The sequence below is a fragment of the Talpa occidentalis genome, unplaced genomic scaffold (assembly GCF_014898055.3).
Source record: "Talpa occidentalis isolate TD23 unplaced genomic scaffold, MPIMG_talOcc4v2.1 talOcc4.9, whole genome shotgun sequence".
NCBI lineage: Eukaryota > Metazoa > Chordata > Mammalia > Eulipotyphla > Talpidae > Talpa > Talpa occidentalis.
The window spans coordinates 114,939,811-114,958,298 of record NW_023605305.1 but is presented as its reverse complement, the minus strand read 5'-3'; the positions used below and the strand labels follow the sequence as shown (position 1 = coordinate 114,958,298).

The 18,488-nt window shown below is 58.6% G+C and overlaps 5 protein-coding genes across 5 annotated transcripts; 3 read left to right on the top strand and 2 right to left on the bottom strand.

Moving 5' to 3' along the window:
* The first annotated feature begins 572 nt into the window (after window positions 1–572).
* On the top strand, window positions 573–10,727 carry SV2A (synaptic vesicle glycoprotein 2A). The gene is made up of 12 exons (XM_037500680.2): window positions 573–1,235; window positions 2,278–2,458; window positions 3,168–3,319; window positions 3,427–3,560; window positions 4,157–4,246; window positions 4,454–4,564; window positions 4,745–4,833; window positions 5,402–5,566; window positions 5,731–5,864; window positions 6,627–6,833; window positions 7,389–7,548; window positions 7,903–10,727. The coding sequence occupies exons 1-12, from the start codon at window positions 617–619 to the stop codon at window positions 8,084–8,086; spliced, it is 2,226 nt and encodes a 741-aa protein (XP_037356577.1). The 5' UTR covers window positions 573–616; the 3' UTR covers window positions 8,087–10,727.
* BOLA1 (bolA family member 1) lies at window positions 9,518–12,388 on the bottom strand. Its single transcript, XM_037500851.2, has one exon. The coding sequence runs from the start codon at window positions 12,386–12,388 to the stop codon at window positions 11,975–11,977; it is 414 nt and encodes a 137-aa protein (XP_037356748.1). The 3' UTR covers window positions 9,518–11,974.
* Window positions 12,389–16,314: 3,926 nt separating this feature from the next.
* Window positions 16,315–17,235, top strand: LOC119236716 (histone H2A type 2-B). The gene has a single exon (XM_037500682.2). It carries the CDS (start codon window positions 16,406–16,408, stop codon window positions 16,796–16,798), a length of 393 nt encoding a protein of 130 aa, XP_037356579.1. The 5' UTR covers window positions 16,315–16,405; the 3' UTR covers window positions 16,799–17,235.
* On the bottom strand, window positions 16,669–17,400 carry LOC119236717 (histone H2A type 2-C). The gene has a single exon (XM_037500683.2). It carries the CDS (start codon window positions 17,343–17,345, stop codon window positions 16,956–16,958), a length of 390 nt encoding a protein of 129 aa, XP_037356580.1. The 5' UTR covers window positions 17,346–17,400; the 3' UTR covers window positions 16,669–16,955.
* A 227-nt stretch (window positions 17,401–17,627) lies between these two features.
* On the top strand, window positions 17,628–18,093 carry LOC119236718 (histone H2B type 2-E). The gene has a single exon (XM_037500684.2). The coding sequence runs from the start codon at window positions 17,673–17,675 to the stop codon at window positions 18,051–18,053; it is 381 nt and encodes a 126-aa protein (XP_037356581.1). The 5' UTR covers window positions 17,628–17,672; the 3' UTR covers window positions 18,054–18,093.
* Window positions 18,094–18,488: the final 395 nt, after the last annotated feature.

Below are 18,488 nucleotides of genomic sequence, written 5' to 3'. Positions count from 1 at the left end.
CAGATCAGACTAGAGGAGGGGGCTCTGGTTCCTCCTCTTTCCCGTTTTGTTCTCTAGGTGGTGGCCGAGCAGGCGCTGATCTTGTCCTGGGGTCGGGGTTCAGGGGCAGGACTCTGGGTAGGCGCCTGCGACGCTGGAGCAAATCACTGGGGTCCAGTCCCCAAGGTCAAAGTTAAAGCCTTTGCGGATGCCCCGCAGTGGCCGGGAGAGTCATTCCTCTTGGGGCTTGAACCGAGGAGACCAGCTCTGTGCGCAGGGCCGGCGGCCCCGCGGATCCCCGCCTCTCTATTGCCGTCTTCCCCATCTTAGGCCTCTCAACCCTCTTTTCTCCCTCTTATTTTTTCTAGATCTCAGAGGCCCCCGGACATAGGCAGCCCTTGCTGACGTCTCGTGGCTCCCGGGCTTAGCCCCCCAACCTGGCTCCTGCTCCCCTTCTCCCTAGCCCGCTTCCCCTGCGCCTTCCCGCGCGCCGCTGAGCGGGGTGCCGGCCGCGGGCCCCCGCCCCCCTCCCGGGCGCGCAGAGGCCTCGCCTCGCTCCGTGCCGGGCAGAGATCGCCGCCCGCCACCGCGGAGTGACCCGAGGGGCGTCCCGCGCGGGGGGCGCACGAGCCGCGCCATGGAGGAGGGCTTCAGGGACCGCGCCGCCTTCATCCGCGGGGCCAAGGACATCGCCAAGGAGGTGAAGAAGCACGCGGCCAAGAAGGTGGTGAAGGGCCTGGACCGCGTGCAGGACGAGTACTCGCGGCGCTCCTACTCGCGCTTCGAGGAGGACGACGACGACGACGACTTCCCCGCCCCGGCCGACGGCTACTACCGCGGGGACGCGGCCGCCGACGAGGACGAGGGCGGCGCCTCGAGCGACGCCACCGAGGGCCACGACGAGGACGACGAGATCTACGAGGGGGAATACCAGGGCATCCCGCGCGCCGAGGCCGGGGGCAAGGGCGAGCGGCTGGCCGACGGGGCGCCCCTGGCCGCCGTGAGGGGGGGCCTGGGCGAGGGGGCGGCCCCGGGGGGCCGGGGGGAGGCGCAGCGGCGCAAGGACCGCGAGGAGCTGGCGCAGCAGTACGAGGCCATCCTGCGCGAGTGCGGCCACGGCCGCTTCCAGTGGACTCTCTACTTCGTGCTCGGGCTGGCGCTCATGGCCGACGGCGTCGAGGTGTTCGTGGTGGGCTTCGTGCTGCCCAGCGCCGAGAAGGACATGTGTCTGTCCGACTCCAACAAGGGCATGCTGGGTGAGGCTCGCGGCCGCGCCGGCTCCCGCACCCCGCTCCCCAGACGCCCCAGAGGGTCTTCTGCAGTCCGCCCCTCGCACACCCCCTCCTGGGCTGCGAGCGAGCGCCGGGGCGGCTGGTGACCTACCCTGTTCGTGGCAGAGGCGGCGCGGGGGGCGGGGGCTCTGCTGCTTCAGGCTTTTCCTTGCTATCCGGTCCCCCCCTCCCTGACTGGGGGTGCAAGAAGCACCCAGACCCACTTGCTAAAATGGGGAGGGTCAGTTTGGGTGGTGAGGGCAGGAAGAACCCGCCTTCAGCCAGGCTGGCTGCACTTGCCCTGTTGGCCTTGGGGATGCGCAGGGGCCGCTGCTGTCCCTTTGGGATGGACCCGAGGAGAAGGCCCTCCACCCCCGCCCCGAGGCTCAGGTCTTGCCCGCTGTGAAACTGCCAGTCACTCCCTGTTCCTAGGGCTTGGCTGGGGCCTGGGGGAAATGCAGTTTGCGGTAGAGGACGGTTAAGATAACTTGAACTGATTTCGTGGAGGGAGCGAGAAAGGCAGGTTGCAAGCTCGGAAGTCCTGGCGCTGGGAAGTGTCATGCATGGGTTCTGCGGTGGGGTGTCCTGGTGTGTGTGGGGGGGTGTGGAGGGAACATGAGCGGCTCCGCCTACTGCTTTGAGGTCATTGAGGCAGACAGGACAGAGGGCCCCTGGATGGGGCCCCTGGATGGGGCTGTGAGTCCAGGCAGCACCATTCCGCACCCGGGCAAGCAGAGGTGGGTGTTGTGGGTGTGACAGGAGTGAGAAGTGGGAGCAAGCAAGAGAGGAAGAGAAGGCGAATTCTGGGGTCCTCCCTTGTCTGCATCCCTGCCTGGAGAGGGACTTTGCGCGTCTGCTCACACTTTTCATCTCCCCCTTGCTCTCACCTCTGGGTAGACTTCGCTTCCTTCTAGACGCCCTTCAGGCGCCCTGAGCCGTTCTGCTGCAGGCTGAGCTCATTCTGATGTTCAGGAGGAGCATGGAGCGTGTCTGCTCATCCCCCGTGCCTCTGCTTTCTCCCTTCCAGGCCTCATCGTCTACCTGGGCATGATGGTGGGGGCCTTCCTCTGGGGAGGCCTGGCTGACCGGCTGGGCAGGAGACAGTGTCTGCTCATCTCTCTCTCCGTCAACAGCGTCTTCGCCTTTTTCTCATCTTTTGTCCAGGGTTATGGCACTTTCCTCTTCTGCCGCCTCCTCTCTGGGGTAGGGTGAGTGTCCACCTGCTGCGTCCCTGGGGGCGGCGCTGTGCCCTGGCCGCTCTGCTGTCTCCAGGACCCACCTGTCAGGCACCCCCGTGGCCTCAGCTATATTTGGGTTGAAGGAATGAATTCCTCTCTCCCCCCGCCGTCTTCAGGGAGGCTTCCCGGGCCAGGATCCGTTGGTCTCATGTCTGCTCCACTCCTGAGCCCCGGGACCGCCCTCTAGCTCACTCAAGGCTGGTTCCATGAGGAGGCCCGGAGCTCCTCAGCCTCTCCGCTAGGTCCTGTGGCCCCTTGGGCTCTGCCCTTCCCAGAGTCCATGTGTTTCTTGCATTTGATGGCAGGCCGTGCTGATGCCCTCACGCGCCCCGTGACCGCCCCACTCCCGTGCTCCTCAGCCTCTGCCTGGTCTCAGCTCTTCAGCACCTGCGCCCACATACCTGCCCTCACACGCCCCTTTGCCCTTTGTCTTCCTCCGGGGATCTCCCCTCTTTCCTGTGACTGTCTTTCCAACTCTGTCCTCCTCTACCTGCTTCCCAGCGTCCATGGTGGTTGCTTGGTGGCTGGTGGTGGGGGGAGCTTGAGGGCAGTGTGTGTGAGAAGGAGCCGTGTCAAGGTCTGGAAGATGAAAGGGGCGGGTGGGGGGACCCAGAGCACGGAGGCAGGGGAGCAGAGGTGCGCCCACTTTCCCAGGCTGAATTCTTGCCATGCCCTCCAGGATTGGAGGGTCCATCCCCATTGTCTTCTCCTATTTCTCGGAGTTTCTGGCCCAGGAGAAACGTGGGGAGCACTTGAGCTGGCTCTGCATGTTTTGGATGATTGGTGGAGTCTACGCAGCTGCTATGGCCTGGGCCATCATCCCCCACTATGGTGAGCAGCCCCAGGCAATGCACCCCTCACGCCTCCTCTCCTGTGCTCCCTGAGCTGGGGCCCCCGGCCTCTGGCTGCTTTGCTGACGCGGAGACTGTCCCTGCCAGGGTGGAGCTTTCAGATGGGGTCTGCTTACCAGTTCCACAGCTGGAGGGTCTTTGTCCTCGTCTGCGCCTTCCCTTCTGTGTTTGCCATCGGGGCTCTGACCACACAGCCTGAGAGCCCCCGCTTCTTCCTGGAGGTGACGGGGCGGGGCGGGGCGGGGCGGGGCGGGGCAGCAGGGCCCCTGTGTTCAAACGCCCACCCTGGGTTTGCTTTGGTCCTTCCTGGCTGCCTTCTTTTCTCATGCGGGATTTTATCTTGCTTCCTTGTCTTGGGACACATCTCCAGGGGGTTCTGTGGGTGGAGAAACCAGGGGATCAGCTCAGTCATGGGTGGCTTAAGATTTTGCAGGCCCTGGCCCTGACTTCACAGCCCAAAGGAAGTCCTTCCCCCTTCCCCCTGCCCCTCCCCTCCGCCGGCCTGGTCCCTCGGGACTGGGATGCTGCCCCCTCTTTGACTGCATAGGGCACCACTCCCCTTGGCGTCAGGTTTCTTCTTTCCTTGTGCTGGGGGTCCCCCAGGACCTGTGCTCGAGCCTGCCCCTGGACTCCCCCTGCTGGTGCCCAAGTCTCAGCATATTTTTCTATGGCCCTGCCGTGGACGCTGTTTCAGAGCTGACACCCACTCTGAGCGGGATTGGGGTGGGGGCCTTTTTGTGCCCCGTGAGCCAGGCTGGAGGGAGAGGGTCTGTAGCCCTGGGCCAGGAGGGGCTGACTGTGTCTGCTGTGGCTCTAGAACGGGAAGCATGACGAGGCCTGGATGGTGCTGAAGCAGGTTCACGACACCAACATGCGCGCCAAGGGGCATCCGGAGCGCGTCTTTTCCGTAAGCGCAGCCCCCAGTTCCCGCGCCTGCGGCCCCAACCCCACTGGGCTCTCCTCTGGGTGCTAACCCCCCACCTTCCCAGACGGTGCCAACCGCACTTGCCCCCAAAGTGACTTGTCAGGACAATGTATCCACCCCGACCTCCCATTTCGTGATGGGGGGGTGAGGAAATGCAGACACCGTGATCCCCCTTCTTCTTGACTCCAGGTGACCCACATTAAGACGATCCACCAGGAGGATGAGTTGATTGAGATCCAGTCTGATACCGGGACCTGGTATCAGCGCTGGGGTGTCCGGGCCTTGAGCCTGGGGGGGCAGGTAATGGGGATGGGCGAGTGGAGAGAGGAGGGAGTGGGAGCGGTGGGAAGAAAGTTGGGGCTCCAGTCTGGGTGAGGTGTGATGGGTGAGCTGAAAGGAGGTGGGACGGCAGAAAAACGGGGATCTTGGGGTGCTGGAAGTTAGTGCTGCCAGTGTCTGACTTTGTTCTGTTCCTCCTAGGTTTGGGGGAATTTCCTCTCCTGCTTTGGTCCCGAATATCGACGCATCACCCTGATGATGATGGGCGTGTGGTTCACCATGTCATTCAGGTGAGGAGCTGGGAGTGGGCGCCTTGGTTGTGGCTGGGAGAGGAGTAGAAATGGCAGGGGAGGGGGTGAAAGATGAGGAAAGATGCTGCCCAGCTCCCCTCTGATCCTCCATCTGGCTCCTCTACTTCGTTCATTCATTCAACAAACATCATAGGCTGACCAGTATTAAGCGTCTGCTCTGAGCAGGACTGTGCTGGGGTGAACTGGATGGGGCTCCAGTCCTCACGGAGGAGTTTGTACTCGGGGAGCTGGGCAGACCGGCTGTCAAATAGCGCCAGGCTGCGGTGTGTGTGGAGGGGTGGGGGTACAAGATGCTCTGGGAGCGCAGGGGTGACTGCCCAGCCCAGCCCAGATTAGGGTGCGGGGAGTAATGGGGAGACTGTTTTAGGCAGAGGAGAGCTGATGGCAGACAACAGGGCAGGGGGTGGGTGGGGGTTAGAACAGAGTCACAGAATCTTGGTGAAGAGGGGCAGGAGCAGCGCGCGGGCCTGGCCGCACGGTGTCCGCTTGAGGGACTGTGGTCACTTTCTGCTGGAGCCCTGTGGTAAACCCCTCCTCCGCTCTTCAGCTACTACGGCCTGACCGTCTGGTTTCCCGACATGATCCGCCACCTCCAGGCGGTGGACTACGCCGCGCGCACCAAAGTGTTCCCGGGGGAGCGTGTGGAACATGTGACCTTCAACTTCACGCTGGAGAACCAGATCCACCGAGGGGGGCAGTACTTCAATGACAAGTACGTGGGACCCTCCGCCCCACGCCTCCCCTGTCCCCGTGCCCCCTGTGCAAACAGAAGGTGTTGGGGCGCGAGTACCTGAGGTCCTCCTCCGTGGCCCCCTCTTCACTGAGGGAGGAGTCTTGGAGGGTCTGGGGTGAGGGCCTCACCACCTGGCCCTGCAGGTTCATCGGGCTGCGCCTGAAGTCAGTGACGTTTGAGGACTCCCTGTTCGAGGAGTGCTATTTTGAGGACGTCACGTCCAGCAACACCTTCTTCCGCAACTGCACCTTTGTCAACACCGTGTTCTACAACACCGGTGAGGGCTGTCCCCGGGAGGTGGGAGCACCTGGGGGGAAGGGAGGCCTCCTCACGCCCCAGCTCAGGGTTTCCCAGCTGAGCCTTGGGGGAGGTGGTATGGGGGCCCATTCGCTACCACCAGTCACTCCAAAAATCAAATGGAAACGGGACATTTTTGCGCAGCGCGGGATCCAGGCATTGTGTGTCTTTGCCTTTGGCTGGGATGAAAGCATCGCGGTACCTCAGTGCAGCCGTACTCATTCATTAAAGATGCACTTCAGAAGAGGGCACAGTCCTTCCAAACAGGGCCCTTGGGATACAGAAAAACAGTAACAGGGATATTTGGTGGGAAAGAGGTTGGATCATTGCCTTAATCTTTTTAATAGTGATTCTTCAACTAGATGCAGGTGAAATGCTGGTTTTCTCGGCTAGACTGAGCTTTCCCGCTACAGGAGAAACAGCGAATAGGACTTTTAATGATTTTTAGTATTTTTCTCAGTAATATTTCATGACACGGCTTAGTGCCAGCTAGAGTGGACCGTGAGGACGCATAAGTCCAGCGAGCGCTAATGAGGAAGCTGGGGCGCGGCCAGCACAGGGATCCGCTCCATGGGCTGCGGTCACCGTGTGCTGGAAAGGCCCGTCCGGCCGCGGGGTCCCCTGTGGTTTGGAATGAGTGCCCCCAATGGCTGTGGGAGCCACGCTGCTAGAGGCAGGGCCCCCCAAGCTGGCCCCAGGCTCACTGCCCTGACCCCCCTCCTGTCTTGGCCTTGGCTCCCAGACCTGTTTCAGTACAAGTTTGTGAACAGCCGTCTGGTGAACAGCACGTTCCTGCACAACAAGGAGGGCTGCCCGCTGGACGTGACCGGGACGGGCGAGGGCGCTTACATGGTGTACTTCGTCAGCTTCCTGGGGACGCTGGCTGTGCTCCCCGGGAACATCGTGTCTGCGCTGCTCATGGACAAGATCGGCCGGCTGCGCATGCTCGGTGAGGGGCCGGCGGGTGGGCCGGGCAGGCTCTGTGCATTGTTTGGGGGCCCCCTGGGCAGAGGGAGGCTGTTGGTGGCTTCTTGACAGTCTGTGGAAGAGCTACCCGGGGAAGGTTCTCTCTAATGCCTTCGGCTTAGGGGTTCCTGCGTGGAAGCTACTTTGGGGGTACAGGAGGTAGGCGGATAGTGAGCCCTCAAGGACACAGGCTTCGAGATTACTGGCTTTGAACCTCAGCTCCGCCACCTACCTGGGCAAGTTCCTTACCCTCTGTGACCCAGTTCTCTTCTGCAAAATGGGGGTGAGGACGGTGCCTCGGTTAGATGGGTGCCTATGGGCATCAGGGTGGATGGCCCACAGCTGGCACTGAAGAAGCGGTTGTTGCTGATATTATTAACCAGCCCGTGATGAGGGAGCTCCGGCAGGAGTGAGAAGCGCTCTCCTCGGCTGCTGGGGCGAGAGTCACCCCGGGCTGCCCTCAAAGCGGGCTGATGGCCAGGGTGGGTGGAGGGTCCGCTGCACCTGGACTCACTGCTGTCTCCTCCCCTGGCTCCAGCCGGCTCCAGCGTGATGTCCTGCGTCTCCTGCTTCTTCCTGTCTTTTGGGAACAGCGAGTCAGCCATGATTGCTTTGCTCTGCCTTTTTGGGGGGGTCAGCATTGCCTCCTGGAACGCGCTGGACGTGTTGACTGTGGAACTCTACCCCTCGGACAAGAGGTAGTTGGATCCTGGTGGAGGGGGCCTCGCGTGCAGGGGAGAAGGAGGGTTGGGGGGATGAGTGGGAGGAGCCTTGGGGGTAGAAGGAGACACATTCCCACTGAATGTCTTCTCTGAGAACCAGAGCTTGTGTGTTCACGCCTGAGAATCTACTTTTGGGTCTCTCTTCCCTCTCGCCTCCCAACTTCTCTCCCGTCCCTGGCGGACATCCCTCGTCCCTGATCCTTCTGCCCGTGCTCTCCCTCTTGGATGCTGCCTGCCTCCCCCTTCTCTGCCCCAACCCCCCCCCCCCCCCCCCGTCTTCCTGTGTCTCCTCCTGGCCGACCCGCTGCCGCCCGGGGTGGCTCTGAGCAGAACCACAGCCTTCGGCTTCCTGAACGCCCTGTGCAAGCTGGCAGCCGTGCTGGGCATCAGCATCTTCACTTCCTTTGTGGGGATCACCAAGGCCGCGCCCATCCTCTTTGCCTCAGCTGCCCTCGCCCTTGGGAGTTCTCTGGCCCTGAAGCTGCCCGAGACCCGGGGGCAGGTGCTGCAGTGAGGGGTCCCCGGGGCTTCGGGGTGGCAGGCACACTGTGAGACCAACAGCCCCTTCTCTCCCCTCCCTGCCCTGCCTCTCTGGCCCCAGAGCCCTCCTCCCCCGCCCATTTGGTGTCTTAGCCGTGTGTGCGCGTGTGTGCATGTGTGTGACCCCGTGGGCAGGGACTACAGGGAAGGCCCCAGTTTCGGGGTGTAGCTCTTACTCCCCACCTCCTACCACCCTTGACTTTGCACAAGCAGAGGCTTGGCCCCTCCCTTCTCCCCCAGTGTTAGTGAAGGGCCCCCGCTATTGCAGGCTCCAGAACAGGCTTCCGTCTGCCCCTTAATTCCCTCTGCCCAAGCCCTGGGCATGTGCTCCTGCTGGGGGCTGGGGCGCGATGTGGGACATGGACCAAAAGCTCTCCTCAGAGTCCGAAGGGCCACAGGTGCCCTCGCACACCTCCTGTTGGATGCTGGGGGAGTAGCAATAAACCTCAGCCCCCTGGCCTCCACTTCCCCCTCAGTGAAATTAGCTTTCGGAGTCTTATTTATATATTAAGTTCTGAGGCAGCTTGGCAGGACTGTGTGCGCGTGTGTGCGCGTGTGAGCGTGCGTGTGTATGTGTTGCGTGTGTATGTGTTGTGGGGTGGGGGTGTCACTCTGCTGTCCTAAAATACAAGTCAAGGGTAATGTCAGTGGACGCGCACACGATCCTGCCTCCCACGGTACTTCCTTAATCCTGTGTTTGTGCCAGGCCTGGAGGGAGGAGCCCTGGGCCAGACTAAAGCTGAGAGTCCCACAGTCTCGGGAGATCTGGGGGCCCCTGACAAGTCCATCTCCGCTGCTCCTCTCGAGAAGCACAGGCCATCTCTGGAGGGAGAGGCCCCACCCGCCATAGCACAGAGAGGCACCGCACAGCCGCCCTACATGCCATACCCGTGCCCTCTCGGGCAGGAGCAGGGGAGGGAAGACACAGGCGCGTGGTCAAACCAGCAGATCAAAAAGCACAAGGAGCTGGGGCAGGGGCAGGAAGCAGGGTCCTGCCAGCACCTCCTCTGAAGTGGGAAGTGGTTGGGCACCCCAGTGCAGGGACCAGGAGCCTCAGTTTCCCCATCTCACCGTTCCACTGGATCGGCCCTGTAGGTTAAGCTGCCCCTGCCCAACCCTACTCTGTGTGGCTGCTTTCTTTGGTGCCCCTCCTCACCCCCATAGCTGTGATGTGTTGTAGTTTTTAGCTGTTTGTAAAATGTTAAAAAAAAAAGAAGTTAAAAGGAAAAATGTGAAAACAACAACAAAAAAAAGAAAATCCAAATACACCCTCCTCATGCTGCGTCTGGCGGGCCCCCTCCCACGGCCACTCCCCCCATTTGTAACACTGAACCAGATGGTGACTGTTCAACTCCTTGGTGTCTGTGCTCAAAGGACTGCCTTCTCCTCCAGTCCCCGGCGCCGTGCGCCCTCCCCCTTCACTTGCTGGACGCAGCCCTCTCCCCTGCACCCCCTGGAGGGACCCATCCATCTTCCTTAGTCTCCTGGGGAACCCTAAACACAACTCTGTTGATGTGAAAAATGAAATGAAAAATATTGATGAAAAATAAAAAGGAAACAAAATCCTCAAAATCCAAAAATGGCCGGGTCTGCTTTTTTGCCTCTCCGCCTGCGTTCCGCGCTGCGCTCCCCAGCCTGAAGGCCAGAGCACCGCCTCACGTTTACTTCCGGAGTTGGCTTCACTATCCTGCTCTTTCCACGCGCACAGACAGAGGAGCCCTCTCGCTCGCCCAGGCTGGAAAGCTGGGGTAATGTCCCACAACTCAGCAGCAAAGAAACTGATAACCTGATTAAAACCTGGACTAAGGGCTTGAACAGAGATTACGCTGAATTGCCAACAGGTGTATGAAAAAGGCTGTCTCTCGTCATCAGGAAAATGCAAGCAAAACCACAAAGAGAGGCCACCTCATACGTCAGGATGGCTATTACAAAAACACAAAAAACAATGTGGAGAAACCAGAACTCCCGCGGGCTGTTGATGGGAACTCAACATGGTGTCGCTGCAATGGAAGAGTATGGAGGTTTTTCAGAAAGTTAAAAATAGAAGTATATGACTCAGCAACTCCACTTCTGGGTATTTACCCAAAAGAACTGAAGAGATAATAGCACTCCCATGCTCACGCAGCGCTATGAGCTAAGATTCGGAAATAACCCAAATGTTCATTCATGGTTAAAATGGATGGTTAAAATCTGCTATACGCATGCAATGGGATTCTATTTGACTTAAAAAAAAAAATTCTGCAATAATGTGACAACATGGGTGAATCATGAGGACACTGTGCTGAGACCAGCCAGTTACAAAGAGAAATACTGTATGATTCCGTTTGTATGAACTATCTAAAACAGCCACATTCATAGAATCAAAGACTGGAATGGTGGGGGAGAAAAATCAGTGGGTTTCAGGTAAGTGCCAGTAAGTCACAGACATCCGCTGCAGAGCATCTTGCCCAGTTTGCTGATGTATTGTACACTTAGAGGGCAGATCTCACGTCAAGTGTTCTTACCACAGGAGACTACAAAAATTAAAAAAACAAAACAAACAAAAAAAAACAAACCCAAATTAAACAGATGGAATGTTTCTTGAAAATAGAAACTACTTTCCTGTAAATCCTCTTGTATCCTTAAATATATAGACTAAGGATGCCATTTGTGACTTTTGGGATCAGAATCCTATTTTTGGAAGAGACAGAATCCAGAATTCACATTTTAAACAAGCCCCTTTAGAAATTTTGATCTGTGAGATCCGAAAACCACTGCCTGGGAGTTGCCATGAACCCTCCCTCTAGTTCATTTCCATCCTCAAGCCATTTTCTGACTTTTCCCCTTAATTTTCAAATCAACTTCTTTTCCATTCCCACCGCCGACCTCCATGCCAGGGTTCCACTTCACTTTTCAGGATTTCAATGTCACCAACCTCCGTGCCAACCCATCTGCATATCACTACCAAATGTGCTCCAAAATGCTTCCAGCATGTCCCTCCTCAAATGTTGCTCATGTCCCTCCTCAACTTGCTCCCAAGCAGATGTAATTTAAACTCTTTAGCCAGAATTGTCAAGATTTATGTTAGTCAAGCCTTTTCTTTAGTATATAAGTTCTTTTTCCACATTGAGATCACCAGAAAGTTGCTTATCTAGACATTGAATTCCCCTCAGAAACAGATTTGGAAGCTCCTAAGGGCAACAGAAAGTTTTTCTCAACCCTCCAGCCTCAGTCTCTAGGTTATCATCTTTTCACTGCCTTCTTAATTTTTTTTTAGATTTTCTTTACAAACAAATCTTTTTGGAAGTAGACAGGCTGTTAAAAAGCCAAACACGCCCCCAGCTGTGACTCAAATATGTCTTTGTCTTGTTCAACAACGCTACCTCGACTTGGGTTCTCCCTGCCTGCAACACTCTGCCTCTCCTTCCGGATTTAATTCCCTGCTTTCCTTTAAAGATCCAACCAGGACCTCTGCTGTGAAGCCCTTTCTGACTTCCTTAGAACTCAACTGTCTTTCTTCTCCCAAGAACATCTATAGCACCGATTCAACAGGCCCTTAACACAACAGTGCACTTCAGAGGCTAAGTTTTCTTTTAATGTACAGGATTGTTTTCAACTCATCAGGTCTGGTGGTTCCTCAGTCACAATTTAACATGAAAAAAAGTGACTGCGTTTCCTGACCAGTCCAGGGCAAGGGCACTAGTGAGTGTCCCCGGCTTAGCTTTGACTTGCAGTGACACCACCTCCAGAGAGCGAGTACATGCTCGTAGAACGGGGTCCAGGGTCCTCACCCCTGCAAACACCAGATTGTATAGAGGGGTAGAGGGTCCAGTAGCTTATTCTCCTTCAGCCCATCTGGATCCTGACGCTCCCTCTCGCGGTTTCAGGGGCTCCCTCGGGTTTTCTTGCTTCCACCCAGGCAGGGGGGGCTCGTGTCCAGGTGAGGGTTCTCCTTCCACTGGGCGGGCGTCCGCGCCTGTATGGCCAGCGCGTGGACCGGCCCCGCGAGCTCCTCCGCCAGCGCAGCGTGGACCAGCCGGTGCCGCTGCAGGGGGCTCAGCCCCTCGAAGCGCGAGCTCACCACGGCCACGCGGAAGTGCGTCTCGCTGCCCGGGGGCACCGCGTGGCCGCCGCTCTCGTTGCTCAGCTCCAGCACCTCGGGGCGGAGGGCCTGCTCCAGCTTCGCGCGAATGGCGGCCTCGACCGGGCCGCCGGCCCCCGACCCGGCCGCGCCGCGGGACAGGCAGCCGCGGCCGGCCATGGACAGCAGGCGCCCGGCCCGCGCGGCGCTCGGCATCGGCTGCTGGGGACGAGGACGCGGGCGGCAGGGAGGTCAGGTGAGCGCCCCGGCCGCCCCCGCCCCGTCCTGCCCGCCCCCCACCCCCCCGAGGGGCCCCCCGGCGCCCGCTCCTGCGTGACGGGGGCTCCGGGCCCCGCGGCGGGCAGCGGCGGGTGAGGGGTAGCGGGGCTCGCGGGCGAGCGCGTCGTTACTAAAGGGATTCGCGAGCAGAGGCCGGAAGCGGCCTGGGGCGCACGTGCAGCCCGGGGCTTCTGGACGGACCAGGGCCCCGCGGAACCCCGGGCCGGACCCTCTACCTTCCGCTCGGGCTCAGCGACCGCGGCCGTCGCTCGGGAACCAGGTCAGGCGTCCAGGGCGAAGCGCGGGCCTCGCGCCCCGCGGCATGCTGGGAAATGGAGTCCTGGCCGCCGAAGATAGACGCGGAGGGCGCCGAGGATCACGGGAAGTGTAGTAGGAGGGCGCCGAGGATCACGGGAAGTGTAGTAGGAGGGCGCCGGGGCCCCACCGGAACCGTGGCCGGCGTGGGTCGGGCTGCGGACACACAGGAAAGCAGGGCAGAGCGGATACGGGCGCAATTGAGACTGGAATTCTTTGACCCATTTTATTGCAACACATTTTTGTAGGTCATCTAGCCCAGCTCCTCTGTCGCACATACGAGAACATGGAAGTTCCTTGCAGTTATTGAATTCATGATTACTGTGCGCCGAACCAGTCCTGGTCACCGGCGAACAAAGACTTTATGTTTCCAGTTAGTTATGCGCAAGTGAGCGGGCAATTGCGGTGGCAATCGTCAGTGTACCATGTTGGGCCGACGACCAGTGGCCAGGCGGCATGCTGCCCAGACTTGGGGGCAGAGAAAACTTCTGAGATTTTAGAGAACAGTCTAAAAAAGAGCATGACAGCCTCTTAGCAGTCCTTCATAGTGAGACTGTGGAGTTGCACATGCAAAGGCCAGGGGGTTAGCGACGCGGGGTGGGGGGCGGCGGCGAGGGTGTGTGTTTTTTTCTAGTGTAGTTAGGCGTGATTGGCGCCCCCCCCCCACGTCCCTCCCACAGGATGATGGTAATGGGGAGGACAGGACTCACACCACCTGGACCTTGCTAGGAGGGGTGTGTCTTTGTCTAAGGAGCAGTGGGGAGCTAATGAGACCCCTCCTACTACAGTAGGAGGTAAGATTCTCAAGTCAGTGTCTCCAGGGATGGGACTTTGGGCAGTATTTATGAGGTGGAAGAACAAATGTAGAAAATGCAAATTGGTAGAGTCTGATCGGTTGCTTTCTGCTAAATCGTGGTTAAACTTGAATTTGGATCCTGAACTGACTGAGACCCCTTGCTTCTGAATGTTGTCTGGCATCTTTTGTTGTCCATGGCTGGTTTTGGTCCAGGCAATGTCTTGAATGTCTTGAAGATAGTGAACAGTGTCTGGGCCCTGAAACACAACTTGTCAATTGAAATACTGGCTTTTTTCTTTTTCCTTGTTCAAAATGGGTAGGGGTACTTTTGTCCCCCTGTTGCCACCCCACCTTGACATTCTTAGAATACAAGAAGAAAGAGCAAATGACCATCATGACCACTATGGTTTCAGAATGGAGCTAGAGTCCAAGATAAATATTTGATTAACTAGATTTCCTGGGAAGAAACTCGGTTGCTTTTGGCTAAAATCCCAGAGGTGTTAAAAGAAATAAGATCCAGACTTTGTTTGTGACTGTGTGTGCTTTTTACAAATGGCCTGCTCTCTTTTATTTTCTAATGGCTCTGGTGAGAATGTTGGGAAATGACCGCTGGGGACCAATAGATAGTAATTGAGCTTGAGCCTGGTAGAATTTAATTTGTAGGCTATTGGCCTAGCTAGACTTCTCTAACAAGGTTTTATAGCTGGATGGAATCTAAAGTATCAGCCTATTCACATTCATTCTTTCTCTCCCTTCCTCCAGAGGAAGAAAGGGAGGCTGGGAAAAGTGAGTTTGTGAAGCTCAATATCTATCAGTAGTTAGTGAAACAGTGTGAATGAAAAGGTAAAAGAGCACAATCTTTGAGTCAGACAGACTTGGGTTCTAATCATGTCTTTGTACGTAGCAACGTGAACCTTAGTTCCCTTATCTATGAAACAAGTATATCTGCTTGATAGGTGCTCCTAGCAGAGGGCTTTTCACATAATTATGCCTTTATGTAACAATATCTTTTCCCTTCATTCTTCCTAATAGCCCAGGATTGCTGTGATAGAAGAGTATAGATGGGGGAGGGAGGGCTAACTAGTCCCTCAAGCAGGGCCTTTCTCAGGGTATCAGAGTTGTGATAGGATCCCCACTATTTGGGTTCAGACCCTGTAGTTTTAAGAAGCTGACAGTATCAGAACTTTCAGTGGACTGGTTTCTTTGGGAGAGACTCACCCTAACGAGATAAACAAGAAATTTATGAATTGTCCAGAACGCAAATTCATTCACTTCTAGTAATAGATATTTCCCTCCAATAACTGCCTCTTCTCATGCTACCAAGTAGCAAGTACTTGGTAAGTGTGGTTGAGTAAAGTTGAGAATAAGCGAGAGGCTCCAGGAACATAATGCAAGTCTTCTTTTCTCTATTGCGTCCTCAGAATACTCAGGAAAGGGTGAAGACTGTTGGGGGTTGTAGAACTTCTAGGAATGGGAAGCCGAGGAGGAAGAAACAGAACCTTCAGGAAAGACTTCTGTGAAGGGCAGATGGTGGATTAGCAAACGCGTCTGCGGGGGCTGTTGCTGAAGTCGGAGAGGGATGAGGAGGCAGCAGGAGGAGCATGGAGAGAAAGGCCGGAGAGAGAAGTTGCTGAGATGCAGGGAAGCACAGACTCTGGCGGAGGTTCCTGGGAGATCGTCGGTGCGGTCCAGGGAGAGCGAAGCGGGGCCGAGGGTGGTTGTTTGGATGCGTTCTCTTTGGACAGGTTGTTGGGACAGTCAGCAGGAATAAGGGTGTGAACTTCTGAAACAAATTAGGATGTGCAGAGCAATGGGAGTGAAGAGCGAAGGAGGCCGGTGGAGAGGGACACAGAGCCCGGAGAGACGCTCAGATTTCGGGAGGGCCGAGGAATCGGATGAGGACATGACTAGAGTGTGTTTGTAACAGAATGCGCTTTTAAATTTTATTCCTTAGAAAAGCGTCACTTTAAATTTAGCTTTCTGACTTTTCTTGTGCCTTCAGCACTTTCACGATTTCCTGCTCCTCGGTGGAGCCGCTTTAGAGGGTTTTTCGATCCCGACGCCCTCACAGGGCTCCAGGCCCCGCGAGTTCTCCCCGCCGGGCGCGGCCCGCGCGGGCTTCTGCCGCTTTCCCAGCCGTCTTCGTGTAACGGGGACCAGCCCACCGCCCGGCCTCGGGGAAGGCAGGGGGGCCCGCGCCCCGTCCCGGCCGGGCGGAGGGCGACATCCTGCAAGCCCGAGGGCGTTTCCACGCGCCGCGGCGCCGCCTGCAGGCGAGCGGGGAGGCTCCCCGCGCGGGCGCGGTCACGCGGCCCCGGCGCAGAGGCGCGCGGGCGGGGCGGCGACTGCCCGGATGGAGCCGGCCCGGGCGGCGCACCCGTCGGGGGCTCTGCGGTGACGCCACGCCGAGGGCGGGGCCTGGGGGGTAATCAGGGCGCCGCGAAAACCGGCCGGAAAGGCCCGAAGGCGGGAGTGGCGGCCTCGGCCCTCCCTGGGAGGCCCCGGCCTCGGCCGGAAAACAACCGCCACGTAGTGAAGCACAAACAAGCCGCGCCGGCGTCCGCGCGTCTTCCCTTTAACAACATCGCTATGCAAATTAGGGGCCTAAGGTGGTCCGCAGCGATTGGTCGCTACTCGCGGAATCGTCACTTCCTCGCGGAGCTGGAGGCAAACGAGGAGCCCGCAGCCGCGTCCCCATTGGCTGCGAGATTGGGCCCCGCTCCCGGCCAATCAGGCTGCGGCCCTTCACCCCTCCCGGTGGCTCTTATAAATTACATCAAATTGGGTCCCCTTTCCACATCTTTCTCCTTGAAAAAGGAGCTGCCACTGCATTTTTAGCCGTAATGTCAGGCCGTGGCAAGCAGGGAGGCAAGGCCCGCGCCAAGGCCAAGTCGCGCTCGTCCCGCGCCGGGCTGCAGTTCCCGGTGGGGCGTGTGCACCGCCTGCTGCGCAAGGGCAACTACGCCGAGCGGGTGGGCGCGGGCGCGCCGGTGTACCTGGCCGCGGTGCTGGAGTACCTGACGGCCGAGATCCTGGAGCTGGCGGGCAACGCGGCGCGCGACAACAAGAAGACGCGCATCATCCCCCGCCATTTGCAACTAGCTGTGAGGAATGACGAGGAGCTCAACAAGTTACTCGGGGGTGTCACCATTGCCCAGGGGGGCGTCCTGCCCAATATCCAGGCTGTCTTGTTGCCCAAGAAAACGGAGAGTCACAAGCCAGGCAAGAACAAGTAATTAGGAGGTTGGCACCCCCACTCACCCAAAGGCTCTTTTAAGAGCCACCAAAGTGTCAAACGAGGGGCTGGTCACGGAACAGCGCATTAGCTCTTTTTTTGAAAACCTGGGTGGCTCTAAAAAGAGCCTTTGGTCTTTGGTTTTACTTTGTCAGCGCTTATTTGCTTTTGGCCTTGTGGCTTTCGGTTTTCTTGGGCAGCAGCACGGCCTGGATGTTGGGCAGCACGCCGCCCTGCGCGATCGTCACCTTGCCCAGCAGCTTGTTGAGCTCCTCGTCGTTGCGGATGGCCAGCTGCAGGTGGCGCGGGATGATGCGCGTCTTCTTGTTGTCGCGCGCCGCGTTGCCCGCCAGCTCCAGGATCTCGGCCGTCAGGTACTCCAGCACGGCCGCCATGTACACCGGCGCGCCCGCGCCCACCCGCTCGGCGTAGTTGCCCTTGCGCAGCAGGCGGTGCACACGCCCCACCGGGAACTGCAGCCCGGCGCGGGACGAGCGCGACTTGGCCTTGGCGCGGGCCTTGCCTCCCTGCTTGCCGCGACCAGACATGACTGGAAGAGAGGAGCAGAAGCTCTGGAGCTCGGAATCTCGCAAGAAAACAGAATTGAAAAAAAATAGCAGCTGAAAAGCCTTTATAAGCTTTCCTAGGGGTGGGGTCAGGAGCGAGGTTTTCATTGGCCCTAAATTGGCTCCCGAGCCGGCCAATGAGGTGAAGAATCAGTGTTGTGACGTAGCCTATGACTGCAAACGCAGGCGCCTACACGGCCCAATGGAAACGAAGGACTTTTGGAGCCCTCATTTGCATGCGGTGGTTATAAAAGGATCAGGCCCGCCCCTTCTCCCACTTTTCTTTGCTGGCCAGTGTTGCGTTCCACAATGCCTGAGCCGGCCAAGTCCGCGCCCGCGCCCAAGAAGGGCTCCAAGAAAGCGGTCACCAAGGCCCAGAAGAAGGACGGCAAGAAGCGCAAGCGCAGCCGCAAGGAGAGCTACTCCATCTACGTGTACAAGGTGCTGAAGCAGGTGCACCCCGACACGGGCATCTCGTCCAAGGCCATGGGCATCATGAACTCCTTCGTCAACGACATCTTCGAGCGCATCGCGGGCGAGGCGTCCCGCCTGGCGCACTACAACAAGCGCTCGACCATCACGTCGCGCGAGATCCAGACGGCCGTGCGCCTGCTGCTGCCCGGCGAGCTGGCCAAGCACGCCGTGTCCGAGGGCACCAAGGCCGTCACCAAGTACACCAGCTCCAAGTGAGTCCCCGCCACCCGGGACGCGGCGCTCGCCCAGACGCCCGCCGGCCGCTTGGCTCCAAAGGCTCTTTTCAGAGCCACCACCGGGTCACCAGAAAGAGCTTTGTTCACGGCCTCGCTCCCAGTTACTTCCCACTAAGTTGCTCCAGTTGGCAAAAGCCCCTCGGGGCGGCGCGCGCAGCTTCTCCAGCCTCCGCCTCGAGGCTCCTGGCGCGTAAGCGGCTTTGCTCTGAGTCTGGGGCGCGCCCCGAACCTGCCACGCTTGGCTTTCCCGAGTCACTTGTAAGCGGGGCGCTGAGCGCCGGCGCCCCGGCCCGGGCTGTCCTGGCGGCTCCGGGGCGGTCGTCGCGATGCGAGGCGGAGATGACGCACCTCAGGACGCCGATCCCGGGTCCCGCGAACACTGCGCCACCCGGAGACTCCCCGCGCGACGCCGCCT

Bases quoted from the DNA above. Each gene is read 5' to 3' on its own strand.
- SV2A (XM_037500680.2), top strand. From the start codon at position 617: ATGGAGGAGGGCTTCAGGGACCGCGCCGCCTTCATCCGCGGGGCCAAG. The intron at 4,565-4,744 runs GTAATGGGGATG...TGTTCCTCCTAG, and splicing joins CCTTGAGCCTGGGGGGGCAG to GTTTGGGGGAATTTCCTCTC. The intron at 7,549-7,902 runs GTAGTTGGATCC...GGCTCTGAGCAG, and splicing joins CTCTACCCCTCGGACAAGAG to AACCACAGCCTTCGGCTTCC.
- BOLA1 (XM_037500851.2), bottom strand. From the start codon at position 12,388: ATGCCGAGCGCCGCGCGGGCCGGGCGCCTGCTGTCCATGGCCGGCCGC.
- LOC119236716 (XM_037500682.2), top strand. From the start codon at position 16,406: ATGTCAGGCCGTGGCAAGCAGGGAGGCAAGGCCCGCGCCAAGGCCAAG.
- LOC119236717 (XM_037500683.2), bottom strand. From the start codon at position 17,345: ATGTCTGGTCGCGGCAAGCAGGGAGGCAAGGCCCGCGCCAAGGCCAAG.
- LOC119236718 (XM_037500684.2), top strand. From the start codon at position 17,673: ATGCCTGAGCCGGCCAAGTCCGCGCCCGCGCCCAAGAAGGGCTCCAAG.